This window comes from Drosophila willistoni, chromosome 3R, assembly GCF_018902025.1.
Source record: "Drosophila willistoni isolate 14030-0811.24 chromosome 3R, UCI_dwil_1.1, whole genome shotgun sequence".
Classification (NCBI taxonomy): domain Eukaryota; kingdom Metazoa; phylum Arthropoda; class Insecta; order Diptera; family Drosophilidae; genus Drosophila; species Drosophila willistoni.
Window position 1 is genome coordinate 2,654,676 of NC_061086.1, and position 17,010 is coordinate 2,671,685.

The 17,010-nt window shown below is 39.9% G+C and overlaps 4 protein-coding genes across 4 annotated transcripts in view; 2 read left to right on the plus strand and 2 right to left on the minus strand.

Moving 5' to 3' along the window:
* Window positions 1–15,958, plus strand: part of LOC6650420 (choline O-acetyltransferase) — a 31,843-nt gene extending 15,885 nt beyond the window's left edge. Inside the window, exons 3-9 of the mRNA XM_047009334.1 lie at window positions 7,095–7,174; window positions 9,206–9,397; window positions 12,391–13,152; window positions 13,217–13,624; window positions 13,689–13,838; window positions 13,898–14,098; window positions 14,316–15,958. Of these exons, the coding sequence (XP_046865290.1) occupies window positions 7,095–7,174; window positions 9,206–9,397; window positions 12,391–13,152; window positions 13,217–13,624; window positions 13,689–13,838; window positions 13,898–14,098; window positions 14,316–14,513 (1,991 nt within the window). The 3' untranslated portion in view covers window positions 14,514–15,958. The remainder of the gene's footprint in view (window positions 1–7,094; window positions 7,175–9,205; window positions 9,398–12,390; window positions 13,153–13,216; window positions 13,625–13,688; window positions 13,839–13,897; window positions 14,099–14,315) is intronic.
* LOC26530131 (peritrophin-55) lies at window positions 9,412–10,253 on the minus strand. Its single transcript, XM_015177008.3, has 2 exons — window positions 10,218–10,253; window positions 9,412–10,150 (listed from the first exon to the last, which is right to left on the minus strand). The coding sequence occupies exons 1-2, from the start codon at window positions 10,225–10,227 to the stop codon at window positions 9,477–9,479; spliced, it is 684 nt and encodes a 227-aa protein (XP_015032494.2). The 5' UTR covers window positions 10,228–10,253; the 3' UTR covers window positions 9,412–9,476.
* Window positions 11,199–12,150, minus strand: LOC6650421 (NEDD8-specific protease 1). Its single transcript, XM_002072657.4, has 2 exons — window positions 12,081–12,150; window positions 11,199–12,017 (listed from the first exon to the last, which is right to left on the minus strand). Exons 1-2 carry the CDS (start codon window positions 12,085–12,087, stop codon window positions 11,329–11,331), a joined length of 696 nt encoding a protein of 231 aa, XP_002072693.1. The 5' UTR covers window positions 12,088–12,150; the 3' UTR covers window positions 11,199–11,328.
* Window positions 15,959–16,656: 698 nt separating the features above from the next.
* On the plus strand, window positions 16,657–17,009 carry LOC111519480. The gene is made up of 2 exons (XM_023180592.2): window positions 16,657–16,672; window positions 16,732–17,009. Exons 1-2 carry the CDS (start codon window positions 16,666–16,668, stop codon window positions 16,950–16,952), a joined length of 228 nt encoding a protein of 75 aa, XP_023036360.1. The 5' UTR covers window positions 16,657–16,665; the 3' UTR covers window positions 16,953–17,009.
* The last annotated feature ends 1 nt before the right edge of the window (window position 17,010 follows it).

Consider the following 17,010-nt stretch of genomic DNA (forward strand, 5'->3'; position numbering starts at 1 on the left):
CGTTTAAGTAATTAAAAATTTGGATACATAAATACATATAATTTTCTAGATATATAATCTCATCATGAGTCCCAAAACAACCCCTAGAAAAAAGCAATATCTTGACGCCATTCCGATTAACCATGAACAACACAATTTGCAAATTGTCAACTTCGAGCCTTTGGCATGACCTGAACACAAAAATAAAACAGTTCAAAACAATAGAATTCGCAAAACCCATTCATTAAGAGATGAAATCTTCCACAGAAAAACAAATACCACACACAAAATGCAAACACAAATAAATGAATTTTAAACATTTACATTTATATCTAATCATCGCATTAAGTAGTTAACTGACTCAAATGACAGATGAGTGAAATGAAGAAGCAGCATCGTGAAGGATCGACGACAGTAGCTTAATAAAAATATATTAACTAATTATACCCATTAATATTAAACAATTAGCAGTGCCGGCAAATGTGTAATATCCAATATATATATAAATATAGTAAATGGGACAAAATGTTGCATTCAAACTAGTCAATGTATCTCATGTATCATAGTAAGTACAATAAAAAACACACAGATACATACATATGTATCCAATAGTTGTAATGGAATATATGCATTGATTTTAAACGATTAAAATGTATGTATTAAAGGTGTTAAATGTTCAATAATCAACAATTACAATTAAAATTATATTTAAAAAAAAAAACGGAAAAAAATAACCAAAAAAAGACAATTCGAATTCATTTAACAAAAAAACAACAAATTAGAAATTATTTTTGTGGCAATCGATCACTTGGAAATTTAATTAATTCAAAATGTTCATATCTGGCATATGGAAACGATATTTTCTATATACGATCGACGAGTATAATGTATGTGTTGTGCGTTTTTAGTAAAAAAATTGAGTTCTACAACTTTTAGATGAAGCAAATAATCCAATTGAAGCCCTTAAGCAAATGCCGCCACAGTTTAGTTTAGATTTTAGTTTTAGTTTTTTGTTCTTGTATATATATAAATATATACATAAGCTTAAACAAAAACAAAAACAGAAATTAATATTTAACAACGTCTACAATTTCAATTTGTTTCCTCTAATGTTATAGACGTTTGTGTTGCATAATGAATAACTAACTTACTGATCAACAAGCATAAACAAATAACTAATAAGATGTTCAAAAAAATAAAGAAACAAAAACAAAAAAAAGTATATGAATGAAAATGCTATGTATTATTATGTAAACCCAAAAGTTCTGTAATGTTGCTGTTCTATTTTCAAAAGTCTATCCATCTAAAAAATCTTTCCCTCTCTATATATATATATATATGAAATTATGTTTGTATGTATCTTGATATTGAAATCGTTTCAAAAGTTACACTCCCTTATCCCTAGCCCACATTACAGAAGCAAAACTAAAGTCTAACTTAAGGCGCAATGAGTATCCGAATTGGAAAGGCGAAGGCGTTTGTAATATGTAAACCTAAACTAACCTAGCTAGAGCATACAAAACATTTCAAGAAAGTCACAACTGACAACCAAAAATAACAACAAAAAAAAAAAATAAAAACTATTCCATAATCAAATGTTTACAAACAAAAACCAAATAAGAGGAAAGAAATGACAGAAATAGAAAGGGATTTTTGGCTTGCCAAAGTCCTGCAGTATTCTTGAGGACTTTGAAGCTTAACTTAGGCTTACAACGAGGACACTCAAGAATGTGAAATCCCCTCTCACACATCCACACCCAGGCATAGCAACAAACACACACACCCATTTGACATATGAATTTGAAATGCATTCAACTAAATTCAATATCAATTTGAATTTGCAACACAAACGCGAAAAAAATGAATTGTTAAACCGGGATAAAACATTGTGTGAATTAAATATAAATCGAAATGAGCAGCAAGCTACACAAACTTGAAGGCGAACATATTGTGTTCAAGTCAAATGGAATAGCTAAAGCGAAATCAAACACACACACACATCATACAGTCATACCCATACATACATGCATATACAAATACAACAAGTACTATTGAAATATAATTGTTAACCATGGAAAAAAAACAAAATGTTCTTTCATTTATTGACAACTTTTTCCATTAATAGTTAATGAAATTAATTAACTAATAAGAGAAACGCGGAGAGGGAAAACTTTTTCAACAGTTTTCCCATTTTTGTGGTTGTTTTCCTAGCGGACAGCGGAGAATGTGAGAAAAACATTCTATTATTGCAATTTCCATTAGCAAAGTTTGAACTCAGTTTGGACACGGAAGCTGTCTCAATGTATCTACCTATCTACCTAGCCACCTATCATCCATCTATTGGTATTGTAAGCAAAGTAAATCCATCTGCCACATTGTTCTAATGGCTAACACAATACGTCAGCAATTTACGCTTTCCGCTTGTTTCGAATGCCAACAATTACAACAACTTTTGAATGCCTCAGTGCGGCAGTTAATTTGAGTTTGTTTGCCATTACGAACAACAAAACACACAGAAGAAGAAAAAAAACAGAAAAACAGAAAACCAAATCGAAATGAACAGGGTAAAAACGACTTACCAGACCGAAGCATCGAACAGACCACAAAAGCGCAGTGCCCTCAGCAGAGAATGGAATGTGTTGAAGGTTGTACGTCAAACAGAAAGGGCAGAAGGAAAGAAAAAGTAGCGCTAAGACCGTAAAGGATTTACGGCTCAATTGTTCTATGCGTGCGCCGACGACGACTTGTATGAAGACCAGGACCAGGACCACGACGAGGACACGGACACGGGCAAGAGCAACCCCTCGAAATAAATAAAAGCCCTTTACGAGCAGCGAACAAAGGAGCAAAAACTCATTCATTCAATCGCTCAATGTTATGACCCGGCAGCATCCCTGACGCAGCCGGTATCCCGCCTATCTGCCTATTCCATAACACACTGGTACCAGCTCCCAGACACTGTGGCTGCGGTTTCGGGCGAAGGGTCGCTTGTTGGGTCACAGCTTGGGCCTTGTTTCGAATGCTTGCTGCTGCTGGTGTTTTATGTAGTCACAACGTGTCGCGTGGGCGGCATCGGATTTGTTTTGCCTTTTTAAATTCTTCTCCTTCATTTGCTTCGGCAGCAGCTGCCCTTGTACTCGTACCCATGCCCCGATCCAAGCGTTCTAATGAGCTAGCCACGCTCTTTGTGAGTTGAGGGCGCGTGGGGGGTATTGGGGGTTGACTGTTGCTAAATTGGAATCATGCCGGCAGAAACATTATTTTTCATTGGGATTACATTTTTATCGCATTCTCTGACAGGCGGCAGCAGTTGCCTGTCGCTTCCTTTTCGAGCGTGATTTTTGCAGCTTAATAATGAGCCTGGTTTTTGCTGTTCGGCGCAGTTTATTGCTCGTATTTAAAGTGGCCCAATCCACCCCACTCCCCTCTCATCCCTTCTCATTGGTGGTTGGGTGGTGTTAAAGCGTAATGCTTACACGTTAATGCATAGATCCATTGGCCCAAATCGAATTTGGGGCCCCAAAATAATCAAACTTTTGATACAATCATGAGTAGCCACAAAACTGACAGCAATGGACAAATTGAAGCTGACTGAAGGGACAACATCTGAATCCATTGAGGGTGGCTGAGACTCCAGCAGAGCCTTTTAATGGTGCATGAATATCTGATTAGTCGGCATCTGTCAGGCTAATCAAAAATCCTCGCCATCAATCACTCAATTGGTAAAACGTCCCAATCCATGTATGGAATTGAAAGTGACACAGTGATTCACCAAACCGGATGCTCCAACAATGCTCCATCAGTACACTCAGAAAAATAAATTTGTTAATTCCTTATGATAGCAAATCACAAACGTGTCGAGTCTATTTTCGAAAATCGTTAACCCACCGTTTAGCCCATGGCACGTTCAGCTAGCTCTCTATAACTTAATTCTCTATCGATTCCAGAAAAATTGAATTTAAGAATGGTCCCGGAACAAAGTGTAAGTAGTGTAAGCATTGGCTTTTTAAAATGGCAATTGAAAAAACTAAATGGGAAAAATAATGATGTAAATTGCATTAAAAACATCGATATCTATGTTCGTCGATGGTTTAATAATTATTAATATTAATATAATGGTCGTTGTGTTGAAACATCGGAATAAAATCTTGATGCATTGACGTACGACCGAAGTTTTTCTGAATCAATAAAGTTGCAGTGCTTGTAATATATGTATAGTTGGGTTTGATAGTTTACAACTATATCCTATACTTTAATAATAATAAGAGGGCCGGGGCTAATTTCGGCCGCATTAAAGTTTGTATACCATTACAAGTTGTTTGTTACTAAAAGCATAGGAAATAACGAAGTAATTGATAAAAGTCACTGTTTCCGAACAAACGTTTCTATGGGAGATATACGATATCGTCACCCTATCTTAATCAAATCAGGGACGGTCGTTTTTAGGTGTAATAAACTCACTAATATGAAATTTGACGACAATAGCTCAAATGAAGTAAGTAAGTCGTCTCGCCGACTAAGGTATACCATACACCAGTAAAGCAAATATTTCATCTTTATTAAACAAATGCATTTTCACATGCTTTTTACAAGCATATCTTAGTATCTCGCTCACTCAATCATACAAGCACCCTAGCGCCCCCACCAGCCAACGGCCAACTCCGGCCTTATGGAAAAACATTTATATGCATAGCTCGACTGTTTTTTGTCCGATTTTGATCAAATTTGGTATTTTGCTAGATATTAGTATTAAATTTAAATGTGCCAAATTTGATTGCATAAGGTAAAAAAATACGGGAGATAATCAAGTTTTTCAAATTACGGGGGCGGAAAAGGGCGTGGCTAAATTTTTATACATATAAAATGTGTGCATTTACTAAGCGAATATACATACTAAATATGGTGTCTCTAGCTGGAATAGTTTTTGCGATAAACGCTTTTTTTAAATTGCGTGGGCGGAAAGAGGCGTGGCAAAAATTTGAAATAAACTTGATCACTCTACATACTACATGAGTCTACATACCAATTTTGGTGGCTCTAGCTCTTACAGTCTCCAAGATCTAGGTGTTCATACGGACAGACGGACATGGCTAGATCGACTCGGTTGTTGATCCTGATCAAGAATATATATACTTTGTGGGGTCGGAGATGCTTCCTTCTGCCTGTTACATACATTTTGGCGACTTTAATATACCATTTCACCCTATGGGTGTATTGTATAAAAATACCGTAGTAGCTACGTACTAGCATGGATTTTATACTGGGATTCAGCCGAATGTGTCAATTTTGTATACCTATCATGATCTGGTGACTATATAAATTTGATCAAAATATAACGTACGGATAACATGCTACAGCCGCCGCATCGCTCCATCCTAAGATTGTAGGGCGTTCTTCCACGGAAATGCGACTTTTTAGATAAAACGTTTATCCCCTTTGACGCCTGCAGGCGTATACGAACTTCGGCAAGCCTGAAGTTTGCCCTGGCCCTCTAGTTTTTATTTGAAGCTGTACAAAATTTCATTACACATTAAGATGCATGCAAAGTTAACGTTAGCAGTATATACATATGTATTCTGTTCTATGCAAGCTAGAGTTGTAATAATCCGCTATAAACTCACAGAGTTGAGTGTAAAATCTCAAGTGTTGAGATATAATCGAGACCAGTGCGCGGTTAGTCTTTCTTTTTAGGAAATTGCGACATGTCAGCCACCTGCAGACGCCCCACACTCTTGTCACCTGCCCTGCCTGCCCTTGCCAGGATACGAATACAGTTCACGCCTCGGGGCGTCAACTAGGGTTACGCCACCCATGTCGCTGGCCATTCGTTTTCATTTTTCAAGGAGACTATTTATTTAATTTTCCTACGCATCAACTGCAGAAGTTTTTAATTAGAATTTATGTAAAACGAAGAAATGTTGAGAGAACATTGGCTAATACTTCGTTTAAGGTTTAAACGTTGCCATCATTTGAGGATGTTTGAAGCTTATTGCTTAAAGAAATGAGAAATTCAACATCCCCTCGTCTAATTGCTTAATTTGAATTTCTCAACGTTGCTGGCTAATACAATTAATTATAATTTTTAGCTGGTTAACTTGGATATGATGACTATGCCAGCCAACAATATGATTGGTTGGCACAAAACAACGGCCAGCTGTAAGGAGCGGAGCGGAGCGGGGCGGATGTTCAAATTGCCGCCACGTGACTCCATTGTGTGATTACCTAGTTGTTGCCATTGTAGTGAAGATAATGAAAAAAGGATAATAAATTGCATTAAATTTGACATCATTTGAGGGTAGGCGACGCGTGCGAGCCCCAACTCAGTCGCTCTTTTGATCGTGATTGTCATAAAACCATTTTTATTAATAACATTATGATTGCCCACAATAGAATCAAAGGTGGAGACATGGCAGGAAGTGGGCTCTCAAATTGGCAGCCATTTTTGATTACATTTTTTTGTCAATCTTGCCATGGATTTTCTCCACAATGCGACCTTAAACCGGAAACCTTTGCTACTTGGAGAAGGAAGCACTTAGTCGCTCGAGTTACAGTCTCATGACAATCAAAGTTTTCATAGGAAATCCAAACGGATGGACAGGCGATTCAACTGCTGCAAAAGGAAGTTGCTTTCGCTCGTCTAAGAGTTTCCACTTTTATTGCAATTCAGTTTTGTGCGGATGTCTGCGAAAGACAATAAATGGCAAACTTGCACGAAATTCGTGAGATAAATGATATCCTTACATACGTGCATATGTGTGTATATACATTGGGGGTGGTCGATTCCAATTTCAGTTGCCCTGAAGGTCGGCATCTGGCGATTGCACGTTATTTGAGACATGTTAAAGATTTTGGAATTCACCCCCTTACAAATCGTGTACTATGACGCATTTCATAGTCTGCCCTATCTGACTGTCAGATAAGCCAAAGAATTCCTCGCAAACGACTCGAATCACACTCGATAGAATTGTGACATTGATCAAATACCCCACTCAAAACTTAACAACAATTTCTTAAATTCTGTTGCTGTTGTTGTGTTAACAAGAAATTAGTCAACATAACAATTAAATTTGCTGTTCAACAACTAATCAGTTAACGATTTCTATTTCTTTTTTTAGGATGGAGAGACTCAATATTATCCATACCGAAAAAGTGGCTTTCCACTGCAGAGTCTGTCGACGAATTTGGATTCCCTGACGTGAGTACAATTGATTAAACAAAAATTTCAAATATTTACCCAAAAGCAAGGGGCTGCCTGAGTACGCTTACAACCTGAATAATTCAAAAGAACACATACTCGAATGTATAGACAGATAGATAGACCAACATACAGACGGGCAGACTTGTAGACGGGCCAAAAAAATAACGGAAGGACTAATCCTGTTTGCTATAATTACAAATGCAAATAACGAGGGCTTTTGTGCAGCCAGGCAACCGACTCACTTCCAGCCAACTCACTCCGTACACAGTGTGGGCAAACAAACGTGCCAGCCATCCAACCCCCGTTACCACACTATTACCTGACAAAAGGCACAGCAGCCCCCCCACACAAAGTATCAGCAGGTTGTGTATCCACCCCCGAAAGAAAATAAAATTAGACATCAAAATTGTAAACCAGCTACAAGGCAGGTCCATCAGGTTGGATGGATAAAGCCAAGAGAAGCTTTTCCGATTTCAACTGCGAGTAGAAGGGTTCGGACAACTTTCGGCGAAGACCCAACCGATTCTAAGCCGAAGTATACACACTCCTACACACTCTTGTTTTAAATGAATAGTAAGGGGTTTCCAAGAAAAGAAAAAGAAGAAAAAACTCATCAAGAATTACAAAATAAATATTTATCTTTGTGAGCTTTTTTTCTATATATGAATGCATAGTTTTACTACTCTTAAATCAGCTTACATTCTGAAAAGATCTACAGTGTGTCCCAAATTATAGGACAACTTTAGAGAAAAAATTGTCGAATGTGCTATTCGGTTTTAAGTCGTTTGCTTTGAAACCAGTGGAATGAAAAGTAGTTAAAAGTAGCAATCAAACCAAACCAATCACAAATTACACCTAAATTCTTTTTCTCAGGATTTGCACTCAGAAACAAATTTGTAGCTAAATAAGGACGAGTATAGGCACGGCAATTCTGAACGCAGATATTAGTAGGCGAAAAGGAAATGTTTCGAGCTTAGATTTGAAAACATATGTAAATCATTGATATTTCATTCGGAATTGAGAACCGCAATTTTGAAAACGGAACGAAACTGCTTTCGCTTTTCGTTTGAAATACATAGATTCGGGAACGAGAACAGGCCTGAATATTATATAGAGCCTTGGACACGAACCTGGATGATATCCTCGTTGTGACTTTTTGACTGGGCTACTACTCATTTCCCAAGCACTGTTGTAATTTAGGACACTTAATGTAGTTAGGTCTATAGCATTTTTAAACGATAATTACCATCAGTTATTATACATAGAACAGTATGACAATTAGAAATCAAGTTGGAACTTTCAAGAGGTCATTAAAAATCTGTCTAAAAAAAAGTTGTCTAAAACTTGATTAATCTGTGGAGTCAACAAGTTCTCAGCCAATGTTTAACCATTTTTTACAATATTATGTATAAACGGTATAAACGGATGTGGCATTTCAAACATTATGCAATTTTATCTTCATTGTTGGCCATTATAGGTTTGTCAACTATATTTCTTTTATTGATAACACAATGGGAAGTGCTTTTCCACAGGCCAAGTATTCCATTGACACTCGGAAAATCGATTCTCATTGAGAATGATGTGTGCGAATCCACTAGGGAATTCCAAGGTGCCCGAATCTCTCAATTGATGAACATGTTAAAGAAATGTCAAGTGAGACAGAGAAAACAAAATAAAATGAGTTGGCGAGGGGAGATTCAAGCCATGGCCATGGTTTCCTTATTTTTCTTTTTTTTCTAGTGATTTGAAATTTAGGTCCCCAAGGCAAACAGCTTTTTTTTACTTTTTCTTTTCTTTTTTTGTTATATTGTGTTGCTAGGATTTTCACTTTTTGCTTCTACTTTAACAGCACAAACGTTATGCATACAAATGAGGGAAATGGGAAAATGGGAAAATGGGGAAACGGTTCGATGGGGGAAAAGTTAAAGGAAATGAAATTCGGCTGATACAAACGGCAAAAGGGGTTGCTCTTGAAAATGTACTGAAAACTCATTCTATTTATTTTTGTTTCCCCCTCTGCCACTGCAGACTCTACCAAAGGTACCTGTCCCACCGCTAGAGGAAACAATGGCCGACTATGTGCGTGCAGTGGAGCCGATCACGACACCGGCTCAGCTGGAGCACACCAAGGAGCTGATCAAACAGTTCACAGCCCCGAATGGCATGGGTCCGAGACTTCATCAATATCTGCTGGAGAAGCGCGACGTCGAGGATAATTGGGTGAGCATTGATCGTTGATTGAAATCAAACTTTATTCTGATTGAATGCAGGAGAAGGCTAAATAGAAAAGAAATTTGACTTATGACGAAGGGGTTGGGGGCTCATCGACAATGACCGGGGCGGTGGGCACAGGAGTCTCGGGCGATGGAACATCGGAGTCAGCTGGCGACGGGGGTCCGGGAACAGCGATGGTGGTGCCAGAGGGTGTGACCACGCTGTCATCGCTGGCCGTTGTTGTGGTAGTTTCATCAGCAGTAGGTGGTGTTGGTGCGGAGGTGGTAGTGGTGGTTGCTTTGGTGGTGGTGGTGGTGCTAGATTCTCCGGGAGCTTCAGTTGTGGTTGTAGTGGTTGTTGTGGTAGTGGTGCTAGAGCTGGAGCCGCTTTCGGTTGAGTCATCCTTCACTGTGGTAGAGACGGTTGTTGTGGACACACTTGTGCCATTGATGGGCACGCAAGTGACATTGATCGTCAAACCATGACACCGGACTGTTGGGATATATTCTTTGCAGCTGGCACATCTCTGGAGCGGATAGCTGAAATAGGTGCCTTCGCTGCAGACGACTAGACCTGTTGTGTTGGCCTTCTTATCTGTGCATGTGTAGTAGGAACCGGGGTTCTCATAGTTGGGCAGTTTTAGATTTGGATAACCCTCAATACACCCGATAGGAGTGTCAATAGCGTTCTCATATTCAGGGACATTGCAGCTCTGGGCATGAATGCTGACAGCCATCAAAGTGGCAACGACAAAGAGCACTGCAAATAGAATAGAACCGAATTTAATTCTACCTGGTGTCCTGCAGTCAAAAAGGTGATTCCTTACCGGCTTTCATTTTGTTGCTACGAATATTCCCTCGGATTTGGCTTGGAGATGTATTGCTGACTCGGTGATCAATGCTACTATTCCATTCAGTCATGGGCAAAGCCTTTTTATGCCAGTCTCCAGTCTAACTGCGAGTCGCAATTCTCCTACATTCGGCTACATTTTTAATCAGTTCGCGTCTAGATTAATTCTTGTTGCCCTGGTGCAAAATTGAAGTCAAACGAACGAAATAATTGAAATGCTCTGTGTAGCTTTGATAATCTTTGCCAAAGATAACACATGACGGAAACTACAGTACATTAAAATACCAGAAAATAGCTAGACAGGTTGTCAACCATCATCACTGATCAATTGTAATAATGGTTCAGTAACTACATATAGAGAGCATTCTCAAACATTACCAAGATCATCTGCGGGGATGGATGGAATCGCTCACATGACTTAATGGCATTTCTGATGAATTTGAAATGATATAGACAAAGGAATTGCTACAAATGAATAGATAAGGGCATCACATATCTGACATTGTCAAAGGTTTCCCCTGAAAACATTTGAATTTTCAGAAATGAAATATTGTCATTCGACAATAACTTGACATTCTCATTGACTTCCGCTTTTCTTTTGGAACAGATAGCTATCTTTTACTTTAGATTCTGTTGGGAAATTTCTTTCAAGTTGAACATGTCAGACAACGTTGTGTAACTGTCTCTGCTCCTCCTCCGATTCGTCGGTTACTTTCTGTTTTGTTTGGCACATTACATTATCAATTTGAGGTGTCAAGGTAAAGGCCTATCGGAATATTCCACAAATAACCCAAAAAATGGCAATCAATTAACATTTTTTGACGCTTGATAAGAGTTCCTTCCCACGAAGAATATGTTAGAATGTGTTCGGGTGGGTGGGTCGATTCTTGGAAGAACGCTTCAACCCAACACAGACCAACACACTCCAATACCCAAGAACATTCTCAAAATTGTTTCGTGCAGTTAAAACATAATTGTTAATTTTATTTGAGGATTAATTGAACATTTTCGAATGAAATTCCGCTTGGTGAAGATAAAAAGATTGAATTAGAAATTGTCTGAACTGCTCTTTGGATGGTGAAAGAGAGTTAGGCCGATGGCTTCTTCTGGACCTTACGTGGGGGAGCTGGCTTCTTGGCGGCCTTGGCTGGCACAGGAGCTGGCACCGAGGTCTTCTTGGCAGCGCTGGTACTGGTGCCCTTGCCGGGCTTGGGAACAGTCGGCTTCTTGGCTCCACTGGACACTGGCTTGGGGACGGGCACTGGTTTCTTCACCGACTGCGATTCAACCTGAACTGTGGGTGGAGTTGGTGGAGCAGGAGCTGGTGTAGGAGGAATGGGATGGGCCACTGCTTGCTCGCCACTTTCGTTCTCTTGTTCATGCTCATGTTCATGCTCATGTTCATGGTGATGATGGCCATGATGTTCGTGCTCGTGCACTTGTTCCTCGGACTGCTCTTGTGTGACCACTCCAATCACTGGCGGGGAATCGACGACCAGGTGAGTGGTGACCGGCTCGGACGTGGGCAGCTTATCCATGGGTGGAGCAGGTACATAGAGGGCCGGAGCGGCACATTGCTGGAGAACGAAGGTGAACACCTCGCCGGCAGGACAGTGAACAGTCAACTGATTGCCATGAACGCCCTGACAGACGTAGTACTCGGAGTTGCTGTGGTAGCTGGGCCAACGGATACTGATCTCATCGCGGGTGCACTGCAGCTTGTAGTCCAGACGGGCCTGCGACAGAGCCGCCAGGCTGAGAAGGGTCAAAGCGATAACTGTAAAGGACCAAATTTCAGCTCCACGACGAATTCTACTCGGCAAAACGTTTTCAAACTAACCTTTCATATTGTATCCGGGTGGGCTGATTGTGGGTGCTGGGGTATCCGTGTGTATCAAGGGGAACTGTGTTACTGGTACTGTTCCGACAGAGGTCGTCTTGTCATTATTTATAGTGTCTCATCAGCAATCGCTATCACAATCGAAGATCACTGATCAGCGATAACAACAAGTTCTTCGGCTGATAAACTTTCCCCAGCATCGCCCAGCATGCCCCACCCAAAAAACTTGGCTAATTGAATCTGTGTCGTACATAATGACATTTCCATGTTGTCCCCCCCATCCATCCATCCATTCACTCTTTCTTTCCAGGCCTACTATTACTGGCTTAATGAAATGTACATGGACGTCCGCATACCATTGCCCATCAACTCGAATCCTGGAATGGTGATGCCGCCGCGACGCTTTAAGACCGTACACGATGTGGCCCACTTTGCAGCTCAATTGCTCGACCTTCTGCTGGCCCATAAGGAAATGCTAGACAATGGTGAACTGCCATTGGAGCGGGCCGCCTCGCGTGAGAAGAACCAACCTCTGTGCATGGCGCAATATTATCGTTTGCTCGGCTCGTGTCGTCGTCCGGGCATTGAGCGAGATTCCCAGTTCTTGCCATCTCGAGAGCGACTCAGCGATGAGGATCGTCATGTGGTGGTCATTTGCCGCAATCAGATGTACTGTGTCGTGTTGCAGGCCAGCGATAGAGGCACTTTAAGCCAGAGTGAGATTGCCTCCCAGATACTCTACGTTCTGAGCGATGCTCCATGTTTGCCGGGCAAACCGGCTCCAATCGGGCTGTTAACTGCCGAGCCGAGATCCATTTGGGCCAAAGATCGCGAAGCTCTCCAACTGGACGAACGCAATCAGCGTAATCTGGAGCTTATTGAGACAGCTCTGGTCGTTCTCTGTCTGGATGAACCTTTGGGCAAACATTTCAATGCACGCGGTTTCACTGGCGCCTCCCCCACAATTCACAAGGTTGGCGAGCGCGACGATACCAATATGGCCCACGAGATGATCCATGGCGGCGGCAGTGAGTACAATTCGGGAAATCGTTGGTTCGACAAGACCATGCAGGTAATGCCAACCAAAACAAATGACATCTGGTATCCCGTCATTAAAATTTCTCTCGTTTGGACAGCTTATCATCTGTACCGACGGCACTTGGGGACTCTGCTACGAGCACTCGACATCAGAGGGCATAGCTGTTGTCCAGTTGCTGGAAAAGATTCTGAAAAAAATAGACGAACAGCCAGATGAGGAGGTTGGCTTGCCCCAACACCATTTGCCACCGCCAGAGCGTTTGGAGTGGCATGTCAGCCAGCAACTGAAGCAGAGATTCGGCCAAGCGTCCAAGAGTGTTGACAAGGCCATTGATGATCTCGATTTCTATGTCTATTGTTATCAGGGGTATGGTAAAAACTTCATCAAGTCCAGCCAGGTCAGTCCGGATGTCTATATACAACTGGCTCTACAACTGGCCCACTATAAGCTCTATGGCCATCTTGTGGCCACCTATGAGAGTGCTTCCACCCGACGCTTCCTGCATGTAAGTTGTGAATTCGATTCAACTTTATAACTTCTCTGATGCCCTCTTTCTTGGGACACGACAGGGACGTGTGGACTGCATCAGGGCGGCCAGCATGGAGGCCTTGGAATGGTCCAAAGCCATGTGCCAGGGTGAAGGGGCCAATGTGACCCTTGAGAGCGATCGAGAGGATGATTACGAAGAGTCACGAAAGGTCAAGTTTAGCATTTACAGCGTAAGTAATTGGTGATCAAAGTACGCAGGTCTAGAATCCTATGCTATCAATCCCTTTAGAAGGATCATCTGCGGGAGCTGTTCCGCTGCGCTGTGGCCCGCCAAACGGAGGTCATGGTGAAGAACATATTGGGCAATGGCATCGATATACCTTTGCTCGGATTGCGTGAGGCTAGCCTGGAGGTCAATGGCGAGATGCACGAACTGTTCACCGATGAGACATATAAGATATCGCAATGCTTCTTACTTTCCACGAGTCAGGTATCAGAGAGCATTCCAGTTGTCCAGAAACACATGGCACCAAGCACTTTGCACCATTTTTATCTCTGTTTGCACTACTACTATTACCTAATCACATTCTGCACCCCCCTCCACAGATGCACCACAGATACGTCCATATGTAAGCTAGTCTCCTGGTTATTCTCTGTCCAAAAGTCGTCCAATATTGTCAATCTGCATCCTTAAACTTTTTCCACAGGTCGCCTGCACCACAAACAGCTTCATGGGCTATGGCCCTGTGACGCCTCGTGGATATGGCTGCTCCTACAATCCCCAACCCGAGCGGATTATCTTCTGCGTGTCGGCGTTCTACAATTGCGAGGATACGAGTGCCTCTCGCTTTGCCAAATCCCTGCAGAACTCGCTCGACATTATGCGTGATCTTCTGCAGAACTAAAAGAAAACAATTTGAGCCACAAGCTCAACGACAAACATATCAATAAATGTACCTTAACTCTACTACTTACCAGAAGAAAAAAAACTCCAAGAAACAAGAAACTAAATGTAACTTTGTGGTTTATTGTCGTCCACATGAGTCGGACATTTCCTTTTGATGACCAACCACCAAGTATTTAAGTAGAAGTCTCCCAAAATCAAACAGAAACTAACTAAAAACATACACAAAACCAAATGTCAATCATGGACACATTAAGATGAAATGCTACTTAATTATATTCACAAATATGTATGTATGTTTGTATGCAAATCGTTTGCTTTACCTGTTTACCGTTATTCAAATCGACTTGTAGAGGAATTAGCAAAAGAAATCTAGTCAATTAAATGTTTTTAGAGTAATTTTATGCGTATTGCAATTGTTAGTGAGTGTTAATCTGTTGACTATACGATATATGATTTGAACTATCGGTTAAAAGCTACAATTTCCCCCAATTACCTAGTAACTGTGTAGTACTTATAATTATTAGCTGAGCTTACTAACCATAGTTTTGCGGACACTGATGTGACGCTGCCCAAAAGTATGCTAATATTCTGACAACAAAAAAATATACGCTTGTTAAAATCGAAAACTTTCAAAGATTTTGTTAATCGTTTTACTTAAGTGTTATTAGAGTTAAATTACAATACATACACACACATACACACAAGCAAACATGAATTAATCTATAAATCTGTTGAAAATACCTTGAAAATTTTATGGGAATTTAGTGAGCAGAATTTGTGACCTAGACTAAAGATTCGACCAGAGTACTTTAGGTGCTGCCCACTGACATCAAGCAGAAAGATTTTTTTGGATGAATATATTCATAACTATATAATACCCATGCATATAGACTTGAGACGTAACAATACATATCAATAAATTTATACAATACTGTTTAATTAACCATACCAGAAAACCAACAAAAAAATGTTGGGGAATTAAAAGCAAAGTATAGACAAACCACAAAAAATGAAGGTAAATGTTAACCTGTAGAAAGGAAAAATTTATATGTATGTTTGTTTGTTTAAAATGTTAGCGAAATGAGTGTTTTGTAGTGACTATAAAAAGGTAAAAAATAAAAAATATATATATACGTACGTTATTTACAAGAAAGTATATACACATACATATGGAAATGTTAATGTAACAAATATGTAACTAGTTGCTGTGTTCATTGTTGCTCTAAAATTCAAAATATATATTATATATGTATGTATGTATGTATCATTATATGTTTGCAAACTGTTAACTGAACTAAACTATTGCTATGGATTAATCAATTCTATAATTAACCAATTATGTTTGTTGACTATCGTTAAGTTTGCTAAATATTTGTTTCAAGTGTATGCAAAAAAAGAAAATAATCACAAAGCTAAATAAATGCATTATACATAAAACAGCAACAGCAGTTGAAATCCTGACCTACATATGCATTTACGAGGGCGGTCTTAAATGTTTTTACATTCGACTGAAAAGCCAAAAACATTTTCCTTTCATTCCTTTGATTACATTTTAAAAAGTTGCTAAATATTTGAAGCCTAAGTGGGTTAAAAATGCGATTATTGTACCTAAACAATATAGAAATTATCAACTCACAAGTTGAAATATTTGTAGTATTTATATTTTCAAGACGAAGGTTACATAGAATAATGTAATGTAAAATGGTCATAATTTTTCCGTTTTAATCTTTGTGATGACTTAAATCCGTATAGTTGGATATCAATTGATAGGACTTTTTAACCTGCCCTTGTATACAAATCCTAATACGGATGCCTACGCACCTAGAATAGGGTAATTCTATTTTTTACTCTAAGAGAATGATAAGCTCGCTTCCGAGAAAAGTTTACCAAAAGTTGGATGTTTCGCCGGAAGATTGCGCATTATTTATACGAAAGATATAGATATATGAATGGCATATATGTATATATGTATGTAGATGCGATAAGCCCAGCACATGTGATAAACTGAAGGCACTTGATTAATATTTTAATTAAATCAAAAGAAGTGAAAAGAAAAAACAAAAACCAATGACCCGATTTACTAGCCATATAAAAGACAGCCGATGGCATAATGTCAACAGTTGTTCGAGAGTCTTCCAAAAACAATCAACATGAAATGTAAGTAACCATTCTAAAAGAGAGAAATTCGGTTTAATAGTTATTCTGGATCCTTGCAGTCTTCCATTTACTTCTGACCCTCTGTCTGGCCATTCTTTTGTGCGTTGGACCAATGGTTCAGGCCCAAGTGCCCTCAATTCCAACAGATGCGCCTACTCCCCCAACTGGATCTGGCGGTAGCGAAGCCACGACCAGTTCTGGCTTCCCCGGACCACCAACAGCAGCCAGCACCGCAGCGACTCCCGAAGTTAGTACCATTTACCCAGAGTACGGCGTCTAAGGGGCTATTTCCAAGAGTCAAATTAAATATTCTGTTAAAGCAATCAATGAATCGGTGT